Raw genomic sequence first — 16,815 nt, forward strand, 5'->3', positions numbered from 1 at the left:
TTTGCAACCAAATTAATACTAATATACATCTTTTTCAAATCAACTTCTTGGTCCACATGATTTTCTTTGATGCCATTGACCTTATATAAGGCCCTGTACATAGAAGACCATGTATTTGTGTGTGTGTGTGTGTGTATATATATATATATATATATATATACACACACACACACACACATATATATGGCATGTATGAATGAATTTAAAAAATTTAAAAGTGAAAGCCCATGAGCCCATAAATTTAATCTCCTGTGCTTTATTATACTGTCCTAGGCAATTCAAATTCAATTTAAGTGCATCTTGACATTGGAACAAATCTCTTTTTTAGAGAAATACATGATGTAGCCCTGAGGAACTTGTTGAGTGAGCTGGATTGTGAAGAAAACTGTGTGGGGAGACCAGGGATTCAGCGTTGGAAGAACCAGAGTTCCTCTTAGCATAACTAACTCCATAGTCAGCTCATTCCCTTAACCCCCCTGGGTACTGTTCTTCACGATGAAACGGGAAGAATAATACAGGGTTATTGTTAGGCTCAAAGGAGCTCATTCATGTGTGAGCTAAAAATGGTACAGATGTTATTTGTTCATTTTTCCCCCCCCAGATATGTCAATTTCAATTGGTGATGGATACACACCTGCCAAATCATGAGCCTAAACGTGTTGAAATGTTTTTTTTTCTAGTCAAATGCACAACAGGAAGCACATTTCAGAAGGATATATGTGAACATACGCCATCATAACTGGGTCTGGGATGTGACCTCTGGGGGGAAAACTGAGTGTTCTCCGTAAAAGGAACCGTTTCCACTGCCACGTTGCCTCCAAGAATCCCTTCATTTTTACCATCAAAGAGTTTCAGGGGGCAGATGCGACGCTGTGCTTCAGACTAAGTTCCTAACAGGCCCTGTGGCCACCCTAGCAGCACAGTACCTGTGAGCCTTCAAGCCTCGGGGTATTTTTGGTGGGCGTGGCGAGAAGCACCTGCTCCCGGGCTCTCCAAGAATCTTACTCCAATCCCCTAGTTTTAAGGGTGTAGCTCTGCAGTCTCCCAGCTATTCCCTCGAGTGTGCTTTATGAGATCCGGTTTCAATCCCCCGGTGAGAAGCTCTGAGGTCCCGTTACAATTCCCTAGAGCTCCATGTGTGTGCGGGAGGGACAGAGTCAGGGAGAGACCGACGGAGGGGACGAAGTCTCCGGGCTCCGGTTACCGCCCCGCACGGCCCCCGCCCCGAACCGCCGAGTGTACTGCGAGGCCCGGGGAGCGCCGCGGCCCCTTTAAGAGCCGGGCCCAGGCTGGCCCTGGGGCCGCGGGAGCCCAGAGTGAGGCGCGCCGCGGAGGAGTTGGGAGCCGGCGCAAAAGTTTCCTCCCAACTCCGGCCCCGCGAGCCGCCGCCGCCGCCCACTCCAGCCCGGGGCCTGGGGCCGGCCCCGCCGCCGCCGCCGCCGCCGCCGCCGCCAGGGCCAGCGCCAGGGCCAGGGCCAGGGCCGGGCCGGGCCGGCAGTTTCGCTTTGGCGGGCGGGTAGCAGCCGCCTGGGCCGGGCCCGCGCCGGAGCAGGAGCGGGAGGAGCAGCCGGGCCCCTGGACCGCGGCGTCCCCGGCCCCCCGCCACCTGGGAGGTAGCCCTCCCCGCTGCCGCCTCCTCTCCGACTCCCGCCCGCCGGCGGCCGCCTGCCCAGGGCGAAGGGGTTCTGCTGCGAGCCCCCGGCCCTGAGGGGCGCCGGGGAGAGGCGCCCCGGGGTCTCTGTGCCCTCCCGCGCCCGGCGGCCCCCGAGAGTGGGGCCACGCCGGCCGGCCCAGACACCTGTTCGGCCCGGCCCAGCCCGGCGTGGTCGCCGGGGGCCAGGATGAAAGTGACCGTGTGCTTCGGCAGGACCGGCATCGTGGTGCCCTGCAAGGAGGGCCAGCTGCACGTCCGGGAGCTCACGCAGCAGGCGCTGCAGCGGTACCTGAAGACCCGGGAGAAGGTGGGCGCGGCGCGGGGAGCGCGCGGGAGGGGCAGAGGAGGGGGCGCGGCTGCGAGCGGGCTCCCCGGGAGCGCTCCGCGGCCTCGGCACCTGCCAGGTGCCCCGAGGACAGGGTGGCGACGCTTGGGGGACGCAGAGCACCTGGGCGACCTGAGTTTTCACAACCTGTGGCCGCAACTTCTGGATGTTGCTAATATAACTGACCTGGGCGTTTATGGGCGTTTGTGGGCCTTGCTTGTCCAAGGGTGGCGTGGGTACCGCAGCATGAAAATCACTCGGGGGCTCGTTAGAAAGGCACCATCTGGTGACCCAGTCCAAGCCCACGGCTTCAGAGTCTGCTTTAAAACAAGCTCTCAGGTGATTGCACTGACCACTGAAGTTTGACAAGCACTGCTTTAGAAGTTGTTTGAGCGAACAGATCTCAAGGGAACGCTTGAAGGTGCTGCTAACCTCAGGTGTGATTTTTGACCTGCTAAGGCCCGCCCTACGCCTACTCTTTGGGTTAGAAAGTTGATTGGTTCAAGTATCAGATACTCGGAAGTTATAACTGATGTAGCCCTTGGAATTTTAGCCCCGTGAGCTGGTTTCCCTCAGTGACTGAGGCAGGAGCTCAGGTGGAAGGATGCTGTGTGCTTACACCAGTCTGCACTTTGCTATTTTTACTTTAACACCACACAGTCTATCAACATTTACTAAGTGTGTGGGCTGTGTCAGGTCCCGGGTGACTATTGAAATGATGACAAAGAGTGTCCCCAGCTCTGTCCCTGAAGTCAGGAGCAAGTGAAAATTAAGTGGAACTCTGGAAGAGTGTTTTTAAGTGTGCAGTGCACGCTTAAATGTTCAGAAGACCTAGCTGGCCTCTGAAACTCGTATTTTTGGGTAACATGCTGGGCCTCTGTTTCTTCTTTAATGGAAATTTTAAATGAAGGCATCCAAGAGCATCTTTTTATTTTTTTGAATCCTCAAATGGGATATCTTGTTCGCCCCAAATCCTCCTCAAACAGGACAAGTCATAAACTCTTGCTTTAGAGGCCAATGATTCTCTTAATATTTGTTCTCGTGCTGTGAGAACTGTCGAAATGGTGAGTTGGCCAGTTTCGAGAATGGAAAGATGTAATTTCTTTTAATGTCTTTTAGGTTATGCAAGGCATAAAAGTAATTGTGTTTCTTCTAAATATATAGTTGAGGCTTTTAAGAAAATCTCTTGCACCTCTGTGCCTCCACTAAGAATTATTATATAGGAAAAAATTCCACCCTGGATAAATACATGTGTATGTTGCCTTGAACAGCCAAGAGTTGGAGAAGAGCATAGTGAATGATCTGTTAATATCTAAAATATAATCTCAGAAGCTGGACTCTTTACTAATGGAATTGAGGCAGAGAGAGAAAATAATCAAAGTGGCCTGTATGACTGTATGAGTATTTACCCAATGGTTTTTCTTCCATTGTTACAGTAGTGTACTGATTATATTGTGTAATCCAGTTGAAAACTGAGGTTTACACAAGTAACCAGTTGTCCTTGAAATCATATTTCCCTAAAGTAAGCTAGGGTTAAACCTAACAGTGTTATTCTAGGCAAATTATTAAAGTAGATCTCATTGAAGGGTTGCTTTATTGAGATGATAAACTTATTTTTAATTGTTATTAAAAATAATTTATCTCTAAAACTTTGTATATTTAGAAGTTTAATACTTGGAGCTGTCCAAGTAATAGAAGTAAGCTATAAGCTTATAAATAACACATGGGGAACTAACTGTATGATATTTAATGCATTGTAATTTGATCTTAAAAGGTGTTAAAAAGCTATTGATATTCTGGACTGAAAGTATAATTTATAATATCACATATCCCATAATATAATTGTATTGATCAGTTTACTGTTATTACCAGACATTACATTTTTCTGTGTTTACGTTTATATATTGGTGAATGTGACATTTAAAGGCCATCTGCAACTTAAAAATTCTCCCTCCCTTCTTCGGCTTTTAAAATCTCAATTTAATAACTGGCAAGTGATGTTTTTCCTTCCCAAAATATTCCTCTCTCATAGTTTCATTTTAAATAGCATTGTAATCATAACAAGGCTTAACTAATATTAAATGGTATTCCTAATGGAACTAAAATGTCAAGAAATACTCTGATAAATTCCATGCTTTTATCCATTTAATTTAGAAAATGATGGGAAAAGACCAGAAATGTCAAAATTCAATTTGGAAAACAGTTTGGCATAAATTCAATGTCTTTAAATAGGTGAAAGATTTAAAAGGCTTGTTTCCCTGGACAGCAAAGTTTTAAGCTCTTACTCAGTAGTAATAACACAACAACAAACATGAATTGTGCTTACTTGGTGCAGGCACTGTTCTAGGTGCCTTACATATATTAAATGACTGACTCCATAACCTAGGTACTAATATCCCCATTTTACAGATGGGGGAAAAAGAAACACAGAAATATGACTAGTGCATGGTGGAATTGGGATTTGAACCCAGGAACTATGTCTCCAGGTCCTTACTCTCAGTCATTAATACACACGCTAGTAGGTCATTATGCAGTGTAATTTATCTAATTTATTTTTTTAGAGTTTGTTTTAAAAAGACGATTCCATCTACAAACTGCTGCAGTAACCTGTCAACCTAATGATAGCAGTTGTGTTTCTTGCAAAGGGATGGGACATCCACAAACTCCTCTTGATTTTATCTTTTACAGTATAGGTCTCTATGTTATAGGGAGAAGTCTAATTTCTGTGACAAGTATTGCAGGATTTGCATCAAGTATGTAGGATCTTCCTCAGTCTAATTACAAATGGAAAAATTGGGTAAGATCTCTGAGATATACAGGTAGAGGGGTAAAGAGGTAAAGAAACAAGTTTAGCGGGAACATGAATGTAAATTAAGCCCGTTTCTTCCGGGGCCCTGAATAATTTAGATGGGAGAAAGGCAGATGTCAAGATTGAGGATAGAGTTGAGGTTTGTACACTCTGAAAGGTAAGTGAAGCCCAAGGAAGCCATTCTGGATTTTGTGGGCAGCAGCAGAGAAGTAGCCACCTCCAACTGAGAAGAAACAAAGGAAACTGGTATTTGTGGAATGTGGGGAGCCAGCTGAATCAGCATCAGATAAGGCCAGAAGTAGGTAAGATGCTGAAGAGACGGAGGGAGCTTTGGGGAAGGCTTTAATTATGTTCTGAAATCTGGGACTTTGAGGTTCCTGTGGCCTCCCCCTCCCTGCCATTTGATGAACTCTCCTGGTGAGGTGAATTGACCAAGGGGCAAGAATTATGGGGTGGCTTGTCTTTGGAGCCTGGTAGTTTGTCATTGTCCAAGGCTGTAAATCCAGTTCAGTTAAGTAGTTAGTGGAGAGGAGATGGTCTTAAGTAGTCAAGGTGGGGATCATTGAGTAATTAGTTAATTAATCATCAAAATTACGTGTCACAGATGAATGGGTAATTGAGCCGTATCCTGCAGGGCTCTCAACCCTGGGTGATCATTAGTTACCTCTAATTTTAACATTTAACATTTTAAATAATACAAATGCCTGAGTCCCTTTCTCTAAGATCCTCATTCAGTGGGTTTGGAATGGGCATAGGTATTTAAAAAAAAAAAAAAAAAGTCCAGATGATACAAATGCCCAGCCAGGATTGAGAGCCACTAATCTACTACCACTAATCTTTTGGTATCACTGAACTAATTTGATTATTAAACTCATTTGATGGCAGATACTATGTCTTAGACGCCTATGGACCAACCTGTTATTAGCAACTGTCTTTCCACTCCTACCCTGAATGAATTCTCACAGCAGGTGCTCAAATAACTTATTAAATTGAACATTCATTTTATATGTAAGTAAATAAGGGAGAGATTTGTTTAGTAACAAAAGTGTAAATGAGTGTATAGTGTGTGTGTGTGAGTTCAGGAGTTGAATGAGATAATATGAACGTTGAGTTCATGGGGTAGTGGGTATGATGGAATTTTTAAGAAGATTTGCGGATCTGTATGTATGAGGATAGTTTTTTTTTTTAAGTAAAGAAACATCTGATTGACTTTCAAAATGTATCTCCTCTGTATTCAGATATTTGGAATAATTTGTTTGTTTTGCAAGTTGAGATCAGCTTCCTGGATCTGAATGAAGATAAGAGCAATTATCTTTATTGATGAACTGTGAGATCAATGTAAGAATCTGTGCAGTAACGAGAATCTGGTATGATATTGTATGGGACTAACCTGGAGGAATAAATTAGAATTCTTGAATTCCTGAATTTTTCAGCTTTGGATGTCTCGTTTCCAGATTTTAAGTTTCCTGTACACATAAGCTAGATGTATACCACACTGGATTCCCAGAATGCTTTTCAAGTTTATTGGGCACTGACTGACTAGAGTGCTTTATTTCCTATTCAGTTCTCTCCTCTCCCAATGTGTGGACTAGATATTCTTTCCAGCATGTGGATAGGACTGACTCACCATCAACAAGGCACATGTTTCTAACTTGGTTTTGGTTCTGTTACTTGACTTGCATTGAGCAGCCTCTGAGTTTGCAAACACAGGGCTCCTGGGGCCTGCTATGACCCACAGACATGTTTTTTAAGTTCTGCTCAGTGTTATATTTTGACTTAGTTGCCATGTTTAAATATTTTGAGATTTCATGGAAAAATCCAGAGTTCTGTCTTCTTTTAGGGAAAAAACAACCAGAAGCCCTGAGAATACTGGGCTTTACTTTCCCACATGGCAACCATCACCTGGAGCTGAGGACACCTCATAGAAGGAATAATTATGCTCTAGTCTCCATTATTACCTTTCCCAATAGCTGAGTATAAGTTATTCTCCAGCTAAAATGCTCTCAACAAGATTATTAAGATCTGACAGCTAAAACCCATGGTTACTTTTCAGTCCTTATTTTTGATGATACCTCATCTTTTAAAACTCTCTTTACCCATGAGCTTTCCAGGCTTTTTTTTTTTTTTTCCCCCGTACACGGGCCTCCCACTGCCGTGGCCCCTCCTGTTGCGGAGCACAGGCTCCAGACGCGCAGGCTCAGAGGCCATGGCTCACGGGCCCAGCCGCTCCGCGGCATGTGGGATCCTCCCGGACCGGGGCACGAACCCGTGTCCCCTGCATTGGCAGGCGGACTCTCAACCACTGCCCCACCAAGGAAGCCCCTCCAGGATTTTTAAACATGTCTTTCTCTTCTTTGTCTTTGCAGGTGCTCTCAATACTGTTTCCTTTTGTGCTGGCGGCTCAGGGTTCTGGCCTTTCTTTCAGTCGGATCTCATCCATTCCATGGCTTCAGCTACCCTCAAGCACACACCCCTAGCCTTGTACTTACTATAGAACTCAATATCCACCAGCCTGTGGACTTCACTTCCTTGATGTCCCACGTACAGTTCAAGCCCAGCCTGTTCTCTGTACATCTGCTTCTCTGCATTCTTCTGGAGCCTGTTTCTCCATTTCTGGTGCCACCATTCACCTGGTTATCTAATCCAGAAACCTGGAAATCCTTCATTCCTTGATGACCTCTCATCCTCCATATTCTACCACTTGTCTAGTTGGTCAGAAAGTTCCTTTGATGCTTCTACATGCTGCCTCTTTGATCTGCTTCCTCTTTTTTGCACCAAACCTTGCGTTTCTCATTCCTACCATGGGGAACTGCAGCAGACCAGTAACTGGCCTTTCTGCCTTTCCTAGCTCCCAACTCTTCCAAACTGTTCTCCATTGAGGACTTCACAGCTGCAAATCTGATCATGTCTGGAGTATTGCTGGGAATATTTGAATGGCTCTACATTGCTTTTAGGTGAAAACCCACTTTGCTTACCGGTCCAGTATCTTCTCTATTCCTTTGTACCCTTTAAATTCGTACGTGCAACATAGTATTCTGTCACATTTTCCCCCACCCCAGGTAAATCCTGCTCATCTTTTGGGATGAGTCTCCAGTTGCCTTTTCTCTAGGAATTCCCTCCCTCCCTTTCCCCGTCACCATCACTTGGGGGGCCACATTCTTGTGTTCCTAGAGCTCCCTATGCTGTGCTTTCGTTTTGAAAACTACATCTTACATTATACTGTCTATTGGTCCGGGTCTAGCAACTTAATAGACAGCCCCTGAAGGACAGTGGTTTATCCCAGCAAAGGGTTCTCTTTCTGGGCGGAAGGTGCGGGCTCTGACCCATACAACCAGCTGCCCACTGTTCCTTTTGGCTTTGGCATTTTCTGCAGATCCCCTGCACTGTGCTAACTGATGAACAAAGAGAGTGTGGAGGATGCCACAGGAGGCGTGGGGTCTGGCCTGGAAGTGGCAGACATCACTTTTGTGTCAGCGCGCTACTGGTGAGACCGGCCATGTGCACCGTCTAGATGCAACGGTCTGGGAAAGTAGTCCCCTTGGACATAGGAGAGCGACTAGCTGGGCTCTGCCACATACTGCAATCATTTTGTCTCCCTTACTCTACTGTGGACTATTCAAGAACAAAGAATGAGTCTTATTTATTTTCCTATCCCAATTTTTAGCACAGTACCTGATATATAGTATGTATACCAGAGATGCTCGTTAAATTATATCAAATTTCACATCGTTTTCTTTCACAAAAATGAAAATGACCTTGTATTCAACACAATGTTTTGTAAGTTTGAAATCTTTATTTGTGGTGTAGTTTTAAAAAGAAAGTCTAAATGCAACTTTTCTCTTGATTATCTTCCGATACCTCATCACATCCACATGTGCTGTAGGCAGTAGTTTAGTGGTCCATTATATCTGCCACACTGATTGTCTTTAATAACAGCTTCAAATTCTGACACTTTGTAGAGTTTTGAGACTGAGTACTTGGCAGTTCTGGATTGTCAGTGAAGGAACATCATATGTTTTTGTTTCATGAAGATTTGTGCCATGCTGTCCCATATATTTGAACAATGTTTGATTTTCAGCATTTTATTCATTAATTTCATGTGGATTTTAAAAATGATTGTGGACTATCTCAATTTGGGTGGATCCGTTATTTTTTTTTTGCGGTACGTGGGCATCTCACTGTTGTGGTCTCTCCCGTTGCGGAGCACAGGCTCCGGACGTTCAGGCTCAGTGGCCATGGCTCACGGGCCCAGCCGCTCTGCGGCATGTGGGATCCTCACGGACCGGGGCACGGACCCATGTCCCCTGCATCGGCAGGCGGACTGTCAACGACTGCGCCACCAGGGAAGTCCGGATCCATTATTTTTGAAAGGCACTGTATCTGCATCTTGGGGCTGCCGAATGAGGTCTGCCTCCCATCTCGGGGCCCCACTGTTCTTTTGATTGCCGGACTCTCGCTCTTTGGGTTGCAATGAGATGGAATTGTGGGATACCAAGAGGACAGGATGTTTAAAAAGGTTTCACTCTAAAGTTAGTCTCTATCAGATGCAGTGCCAAGTATCATCCAGGTAAATACGCCCCGTCCTGCGCGTGTCCTCTGCCTCGGGTGAGGCTCTTAAACTCATCAGGTGGTCCTGGGCCCTGGAGGAGGAGCTGGTGGGGCATCACTTGGTGATGGAGGCAGGTAACAGAAGAGATGTCTGCAACTCTTTGGCTAAACCACTCTCAGCAAGACCAGAGAACCACACTGGCAGGGGAAATGATCAGACGCATTCTATTGCTTCATTTGAGGCAGAAGTTAAGGGTATGTGGGGAGCTCTGATAATAGACTTCTGAAACCTTTTTAGGGAGATTTAGAGCAAGTCTCGCTACTGTTCTTTTTATTTATAGACACGAACCCTAGAAAGAGTAACCTCTAAGCAAAGATGGGCTTCTGACAAGGGATATCTAGACATAATTTGTACTCTTCCCTATTTATAGATAGATGGCCTATTTTGGGGAAGGGATGTGGAGATAGTGGGGAACCTGACTTAAGAATGATGGGTAATGACTGCAACCTCTTACTTGAAAAAGTATGTCGCGTATTCAGCGAGGGCTTAGTCAGAGCCCCCAGTAGTGGATGCTTTGCTACAGTTGCTTTTAACAATCCAAATGTCACTTCAGAGAAGATTTTACGGAGTGACATTGGGTCAAGCATTGTGTTTTGTGCTGGAGATACAGCATAAAATAAGGCATAGTCCCTGCTCCATCAGTTTTACAGACTAAAAGGGCAGAGAAAAGAATGTAAATAAGCAACACAGTGTGGTAGAGGGGCCCTGGGGTGGTGGACAGAGGGAGTGGTTGACATTGACTTTGGAGCAGGGAGAGATGGGGAAGTCATGCCAGTTTCACTGGGAGTTATACCTGGGAAGGGAACGGACATCTGCAGGGCAGTAAGGGTGAGGAGGGTACTGGAGAGACAGGATGGGAGAGAGAAGCAGTCTGCCTCTGACTGAAGGTGTACCAGGTTTCCGGGGGGTGTGGGAAGAGAATGGCATTATGGAAAGTTTCCTCAGGCTGACTGTGGGAGGGAAGGGGAGGAAGGAGGCTATAACGGGGAGGCCGGGTCCAGGCCAGGAGGCCTTCGCTATGACTGCCTTAAGAGCATGAGGACCCAGTGAGGCGCTCCGGGTGGGGTGGTGATAGTGTTTGGTTTTCTTTTCTCTGTCGATTATCCTGGAGGATGGAGACAAAGGGAGCTGGGACTGGAGGTGGAGAACTGGTCCACACCCTGGCTGTGGAAGTGGAGGTTAGACATATTGAAGCAGAAGAGGAAATGGGCTTGGAAACTTCAGGGGCCAAGAAATGAGACTTAGGAGCTGACCCTCTGTGGCAAGGGAAGTATGGGTGGAAATGAGGGAGAGGGAGCCGCCTGAGGCTTCCCTGTTCACCATTAATGGACACTTCAGTGACTCCACCTGCATTCCAGGCATTGCGGCCTGGGGATCTTAATGGACACTTCAGTGACTCCACCTGCATTCCAGGCATTGCGGCCTGGGGATCGGAGACCAGTGGGACACGGTCTGTGCCCTCCAGGAGCCCCGTAGGTGGGGGTAGGAGAGGTGGGAGGCTGAGCGTGGATGAGAGGCTTGCCAGGGAGTGTTTGAGGGCCCAGCTGAGATCATAAATCATGAGTTCATAAAAGCGCCAGTCTTTTGCATCAGCGTTTTGACATTGGATTAGAGCCTTGATTCAAGATTGGGATTGAGGGCAGATGTGGAAAAAATGTGGCATCCAGAAGTAAAAGTGGTCAGACTGAGTTGATGATGGTGTGAACTATATTGGTGGCTTCCAGAGTTTTGTGATGGAGTCACAGTGGCTGAAAGCCCTCTGTTTGCCCCTCCAGACCCACGCCTGTGACCTGGGAGGCTGAGCAGTGTAAACTCTCTTGCTATCTGGTGTGTCTAGTTGGGGTCAGCCATGGGAGAGGTCCCAGCGCGAGGCAGCTCCCTTCTTGCCACATCATTGTGGGTTGGCGGCTTCCCTTTACCAAAGGACACAGCTCCCATCAGGCAGCCCTCCCTGCATGCCTCTCTCCGCTGTACTGCATCCACTCCTTTCCCTGGCCCCTTGGGTACCAGGTGATGGCAAGGCCTCAGTACTTAGGAGTGCTATCCCTTAATGTTTTCCCTTAACCCTGGGCAAACCTTTATAAATAGTTTCTTTATTAAACTTCTAAGTGCCTAATTTGAGCGAACCATCTGTTTCCTGCCAGGACATGGACTGATAAATACAGCAGTAATGGTTTTTTCTTTATGACCCAGTACCAACAACACATGTATTCAAATGAAATAAGTTTCAGGAGGATGCTTACCCTTATTATAAATGATCCCCTCTTATTTTTTATTCTATTGTTTTTTAAAAAATGAAGTTGGGAGATACCGAATTGATTTCACTGCCCACTAATGGGTTAGGGACCATAGTTAGAAAACCACTGGGGCTACCTGATGTTTAGGGAATCCTGGATGGATCATCAAGTCAGATGACTCTAGAAATCTCCACAGGGTCCCATTGTTTTTCTGGGTTGAGATAAAGTGTGAGGCTGAAGATAAATTCCTAACATCAGGTATGTGTTAAAAGGGTTTAAATTACAGTCTATGGGCTTTAATGCCAAGTGTCTCATACAGATAAGATTTATAAGATCTTGACACTTGTGAATGGCCGGCACGTGAGCTCAGAGTCACCTTGGCCCAGAAGTGCAGGTGGCTTGATAAAATCTTGGAGAAATTGAAAGAGTTTCACTTGCCCTCCCGTATTTCTTTCATCATGACATAGTCATAGTATTGGTAACTTTAAATATTAGGTTCTGGATTACTTCCTTTTGTAGCAAAGGGTTGACGAAATGCAAGATGGATAAATAATCCTTGTCTGTATTTATAGGCACATTTATAGAGATTCAGTGGGCTTGAGTTTTGACAGCAGTGTTTGATCAGAGACATTTTCCCAGAACCTTAAAAAAACAAAACTGCACTTCGGAAATCTCTAGTAAAAAAAACAAAACAAAACTTTTTTTTTGGTTGCTGCTACTAAATTTGCATTTCAGATCTTTCTGCCTTTTCTTTCACTTTTGTCTGTGGGTGAGCAGGGAGGGCTACGTGGGACTGTGACTATGGACAGTTGAAGCCTTCTGTTGCTGTATTTGTTTCCTAGGACCACAGTGGCAAAGTACCACAAGCTGGGTGGCCAAACCGGGTGGCTTAAAACAACCAATTTTTTTTCACTGGGTGGCTTAAAACAACCAATTTTTTTTCGCAGCTCTGGAGCCTAGAGGTTCAAAATCAATGTGTTGGCAGGCTCATGCCCCCTTGGAAGCCTCCAGAAAGGAGCCTTCCTTGCCCCTTCCAGCTTCTTTTGGGCCCAGACATTCCTCAGCTTGTGGCAGCATAACTCCAGGCTCTACCTTCATCTTTACATCTTCCCTCTGGGTCTCTTCTCTTCTTATAAAAACACAAATCACATCAGATTAGGGCTCACCCTAATGACCTCACTTAAGATATTTACATCTGTAAGACCTTGTTTCTAAATAAGGTCACATTCACAAGGTACCAAGGGACTTCAACATAGCCTTGGGGGGCGGGGCTGAATTGTTATGTTCAGTTCATAACAATTGCTATTCAGTTTAATGCATTTTAATGCATTTTCACTGCTTTTACAATAAGACATTGAGAAAATTCTGTTGATTCCCTGTTGCCTTCCCCATAGTGTTGCTCTCTTTATTCCTCAAGTTTTTGCTCCAAAATGGTCCACAGATAACTTGCTTCCTGTTTTATTGAAAAGTAAAGGTCTTTTGGTCTGATATCACTTGCTGCTACTTTCACTGCATTTCAGTATCAATGCCCTTGTTCTTAGCTGCCTCTTCAGGTACCTTATTGAGACTCATGTTTGTCTTAAATCCCGCCTCATCCCACGCCCTTTGTGTTCTGGTTTCCTCCAGCATTGGTGAAGCCCAGGGGCCTGTATGAATTGAATTCCTCTTCAGTGTATAATTAGAGAGTTTTTGAGCACCTATTCTGTGCTGTACACAGTCCCTTTCCTTCAGGGCTTCACAATCCAGTTGGAGAGAAGTGTATACTTACTGAAAAGAAAGCAACAGCCAGGGGGCCACATGAGTTCTCCACGCATTAAGGGAGAGAACTCACAGTTGCCTGGAATGGCCCAATGTGAAAAATGGATAAAATCTAGATAAATGGAAGAAGGGAGGGGGAGAGATAAAGGAAATAGACGCATGGAAGCAGAGATAGAGGAAATAGATACATTGCAGCAGTTCTCAGACTTGCTGGTTTCAACGCCCTTATTGACTCTTCTGTTTTACAGGACCTGAAAGAGCTTTTCTATGCGGATTGTACCTATCTATATTTACCATATCAGAAATTAAATTAACTGAGAAATTAAAAAATATATTTAATTGATTTAGGATAACGATCCCTTCACAAGATTACTTGTTGTCATGAAAATAACTATATTTTTCAAAGGAAAAGAAAAAATTTATTGAGAAGAGTGGCACCGTGTAACGTTTTTGCCAATCTCTTTGATGCTTGCTTATTAGATAGCTGGATTCTCAAATGTGCCTGCTTGCTTGTTCAGTCTGTTGCAATATGTTGTTTTGGTTGAAATATATGAAGAAAATCCTGCCTCACATAGATAAGTAGCTGGAAGAAGGAGGAGCATTTTAAAAGCTTTTCCAGGTGCTTATAGATAAGCTTTCTCTATGCTACATGTAGATACGATAGTGATGGTTTGTTTCCATTTTTCTTCCTTTCTCATACATTTATCATATCACAGTTTCTATGGGTCAGGAACCTTGGTACCACTTAGCCGAGTCCTCTTCTTCGAGTCTCACCAGCTACGATAGAGATGAAAGCTAGGCTGCATTCTCAGGAGGCTTGACTGGAAAGAATTGGATTCTGAGCTCACTCAGGTGGTTGGCAGAATTCATTCCTTGTAGCTGTAGGACTGAAAGCCCTAGCTTTTACTGGCTATGAGCTGGAGCTCTCAGCTCCTAGAGGTCACCTTCCTTTCCTAGAGATCACTTGCAGTTCCATATCATGTGGAACGTCCCATCCTGGCTGATTACTTCATCAAGCCAGCAAGGAGGATCTCTAAAGCATGATGGCTAGCAAGACGGAATCTTACATAACATAACATAATCATGGGGATGACACCTCAATAGGGTTTTAAAGATTAGTTGTAATGTGGAATCTGAAATCACGCCAAGAAAATTTTTGTACTCTGTTATAATTCATTCATTTGTGTTGTACTTTGAATAGATCTTCTATCCATGTGCAACGTTCTAACATCATACATTGGTCGTTTGGAAAACATTGGTTCACTGAGTTATGCCAGTCTCCCAAACGTTGGCACCTTTAGTTACACAATTTCAAAACCACATACATTGACATTACCATCAATTTCATCAGAAAAGTGTAAGTATTGGGAAACTATCAAGCTCACAGTGGTTGTTACAGTTTTCTAAAATTTTAATTTTTCCTTTATTATTGGCAACAAATACAGTCATTTGTTTTCCACGAAGTGCTCAGGTTCACATCATTTGTTCTTGATGTGAAAAATGCCAAAAGGTGAAGTATGAATGATCATAGTTTGTCTGTCGGTCATTCTCTGAAATGAAAATGGTGCTCCATGAAAAAAAACAGTTAGTTCAACTCAACTCGATCAATCATGAGTGCTTTTGCTGAGGTAACATTGCATGTCATTATGCAGGAGTGCTTTATGTGGACTTTCTAATCTTCACATCCAGTGTCAAAAAGATGTGAATCAAGGGTCAAAAATTAATAACATTTTTATTGCTTCGTCAAGGGCATTCTTAAGTTAAATTGACTGTTTTTTTAAAAAATGCAAATGAGTGAGTGACACTGAAGAATACAGGGATTTCTAGTACTGTTACTGCCTTGATTCAAGCTAAGGCACCTGCCATTTTACCCACCACTGCCTTTGCACCGGGAGTGCAAGTGTCAACATACTTGTTCCAAGGATAAACTGTGGGATTCCAAAAAGTTATTCAACATGTTGACTGTTTCAGTGCTAGTGTTTATTGTCAGGCATTCACATACCAAAAAATTCTTCAGTTAGTATCAGCACCAAGTAGTCATCTCATACAAAAGAAACAGCAAGTTCAGTTACACCTGTAGATCAATCCATGTGTAAGACAAAAGTACAATTCTGCAGGTGGGATATTAACTCAGTCTTCACATTTGTAGCCAGATGTTTCATTTGAGGAGTTCCAGTGTCATTGGAAACTGGCACTGTCATACCTTATTTTATTTTATTTTTTTTTAACTGACTTATCCAGTAGGCATTCAGCAATCTCAGTTGTATAAGGCTTTCTTAGTTAGCTAACGCAATACAATAGCTTACCCTGTAAAGTGCTTCAGTAGCTTTTTTCATTTCTAGTTTGAAAAGCTGTTAAAATATTTGGCTTTTAAAATGTTCATTATGCCTGCATTTAAAAATATTCACTTCCTTTTTCTTTAAATTCTAGGTACTTAATTTCAAAATGATACTACAACTATTTGAAAATGTTCTGTTGCATTAGACACAATAATGTAAATTACCAGTATCTTTGAGGTCGAAGAAATGATAACTTTCATGTTTTTGTCTATTCACAGTTTTGCACCTTTTTTTTTTCTTTTGGTAGAGTTTTCCCTTCTATGAATCAGAGACCTCTGGTGTGTCAGTTTCATCTTTTAAAAATATCCTTAAGTTTAGATAGTACAGCTGTGGTGGGTTGAAGAAGGAGGTTTTCTAATCCCCCTTTTTTATATGTTGAATTTTTTATTGTTGTAAAATATACCTAACATAAAATTTATCTTTTTAACTGTTCTTAAATATACAGTTGTGTGGCATTAAGTACATTCACATTGCTGTGCATCCATCACCACCATCCACCTCCAGAACCTTTTCATCTTCCCAAACTGAAACTTCATACCTAGTAAACATTAACTCCCCATTTCTCCCTTTCCCCCAGTCCCTGGTAATCACCATTCTACCTTCTGTCTCTTCGAATTTTACTATTCTAGGTACCTCATGTAAGTGAAATCATACAACATTTGTCCTTTGAGGCTGGCTTATTTCATTTAGCATAATGTCTTCAAGGTTCATGTATGTTGCAGCCTATATCAGAATTTCCTTCCTTTTTAGGTTTTAATAATAGTCCATTGTATGTATATACCATACACCACATTTTTTGTGTGTGCTTCTTGATTTTTTTAAAAAAATTACTGAATTATAGGTGATGTACAATATTGTGTTAGTTTCAGGTGTAGAGCTTTAGATTCTTTTCCACTATAGGTATATACCACGTTTTATCCATTGTTTATCTATTCATCCATTGATGGACACTTGGGTTGCTTCTACCTTTTGGCTATTTTGAATATGCTCTATGAACATAGGTGTACAAATATCTGAGTACTTGCTTTCAGTTCTTTTGAGTGTATATCCAGAAATGGAATTGCTGGATTATATGGTAGTTTTA

The 16,815-nt window shown here is 43.6% G+C and overlaps 1 protein-coding gene across 4 annotated transcripts in view; it reads left to right on the plus strand.

Moving 5' to 3' along the window:
• Positions 1-1,841: 1,841 nt before the first annotated feature.
• PARD3B (par-3 family cell polarity regulator beta) overlaps positions 1,842-16,815 on the plus strand; it is a 1,043,826-nt gene continuing 1,028,852 nt past the window's right edge. For all 4 annotated transcript variants that reach the window (XM_065880246.1, XM_065880249.1, XM_065880248.1 and 1 more), the window contains exon 1: positions 1,842-1,961. In XM_065880246.1, coding sequence (XP_065736318.1) covers positions 1,842-1,961 — 120 coding nt within the window. The remainder of the gene's footprint in view (positions 1,962-16,815) is intronic.

This window comes from Phocoena phocoena, chromosome 7, assembly GCF_963924675.1.
Source record: "Phocoena phocoena chromosome 7, mPhoPho1.1, whole genome shotgun sequence".
Taxonomy (NCBI): Eukaryota; Metazoa; Chordata; class Mammalia; order Artiodactyla; family Phocoenidae; genus Phocoena; species Phocoena phocoena.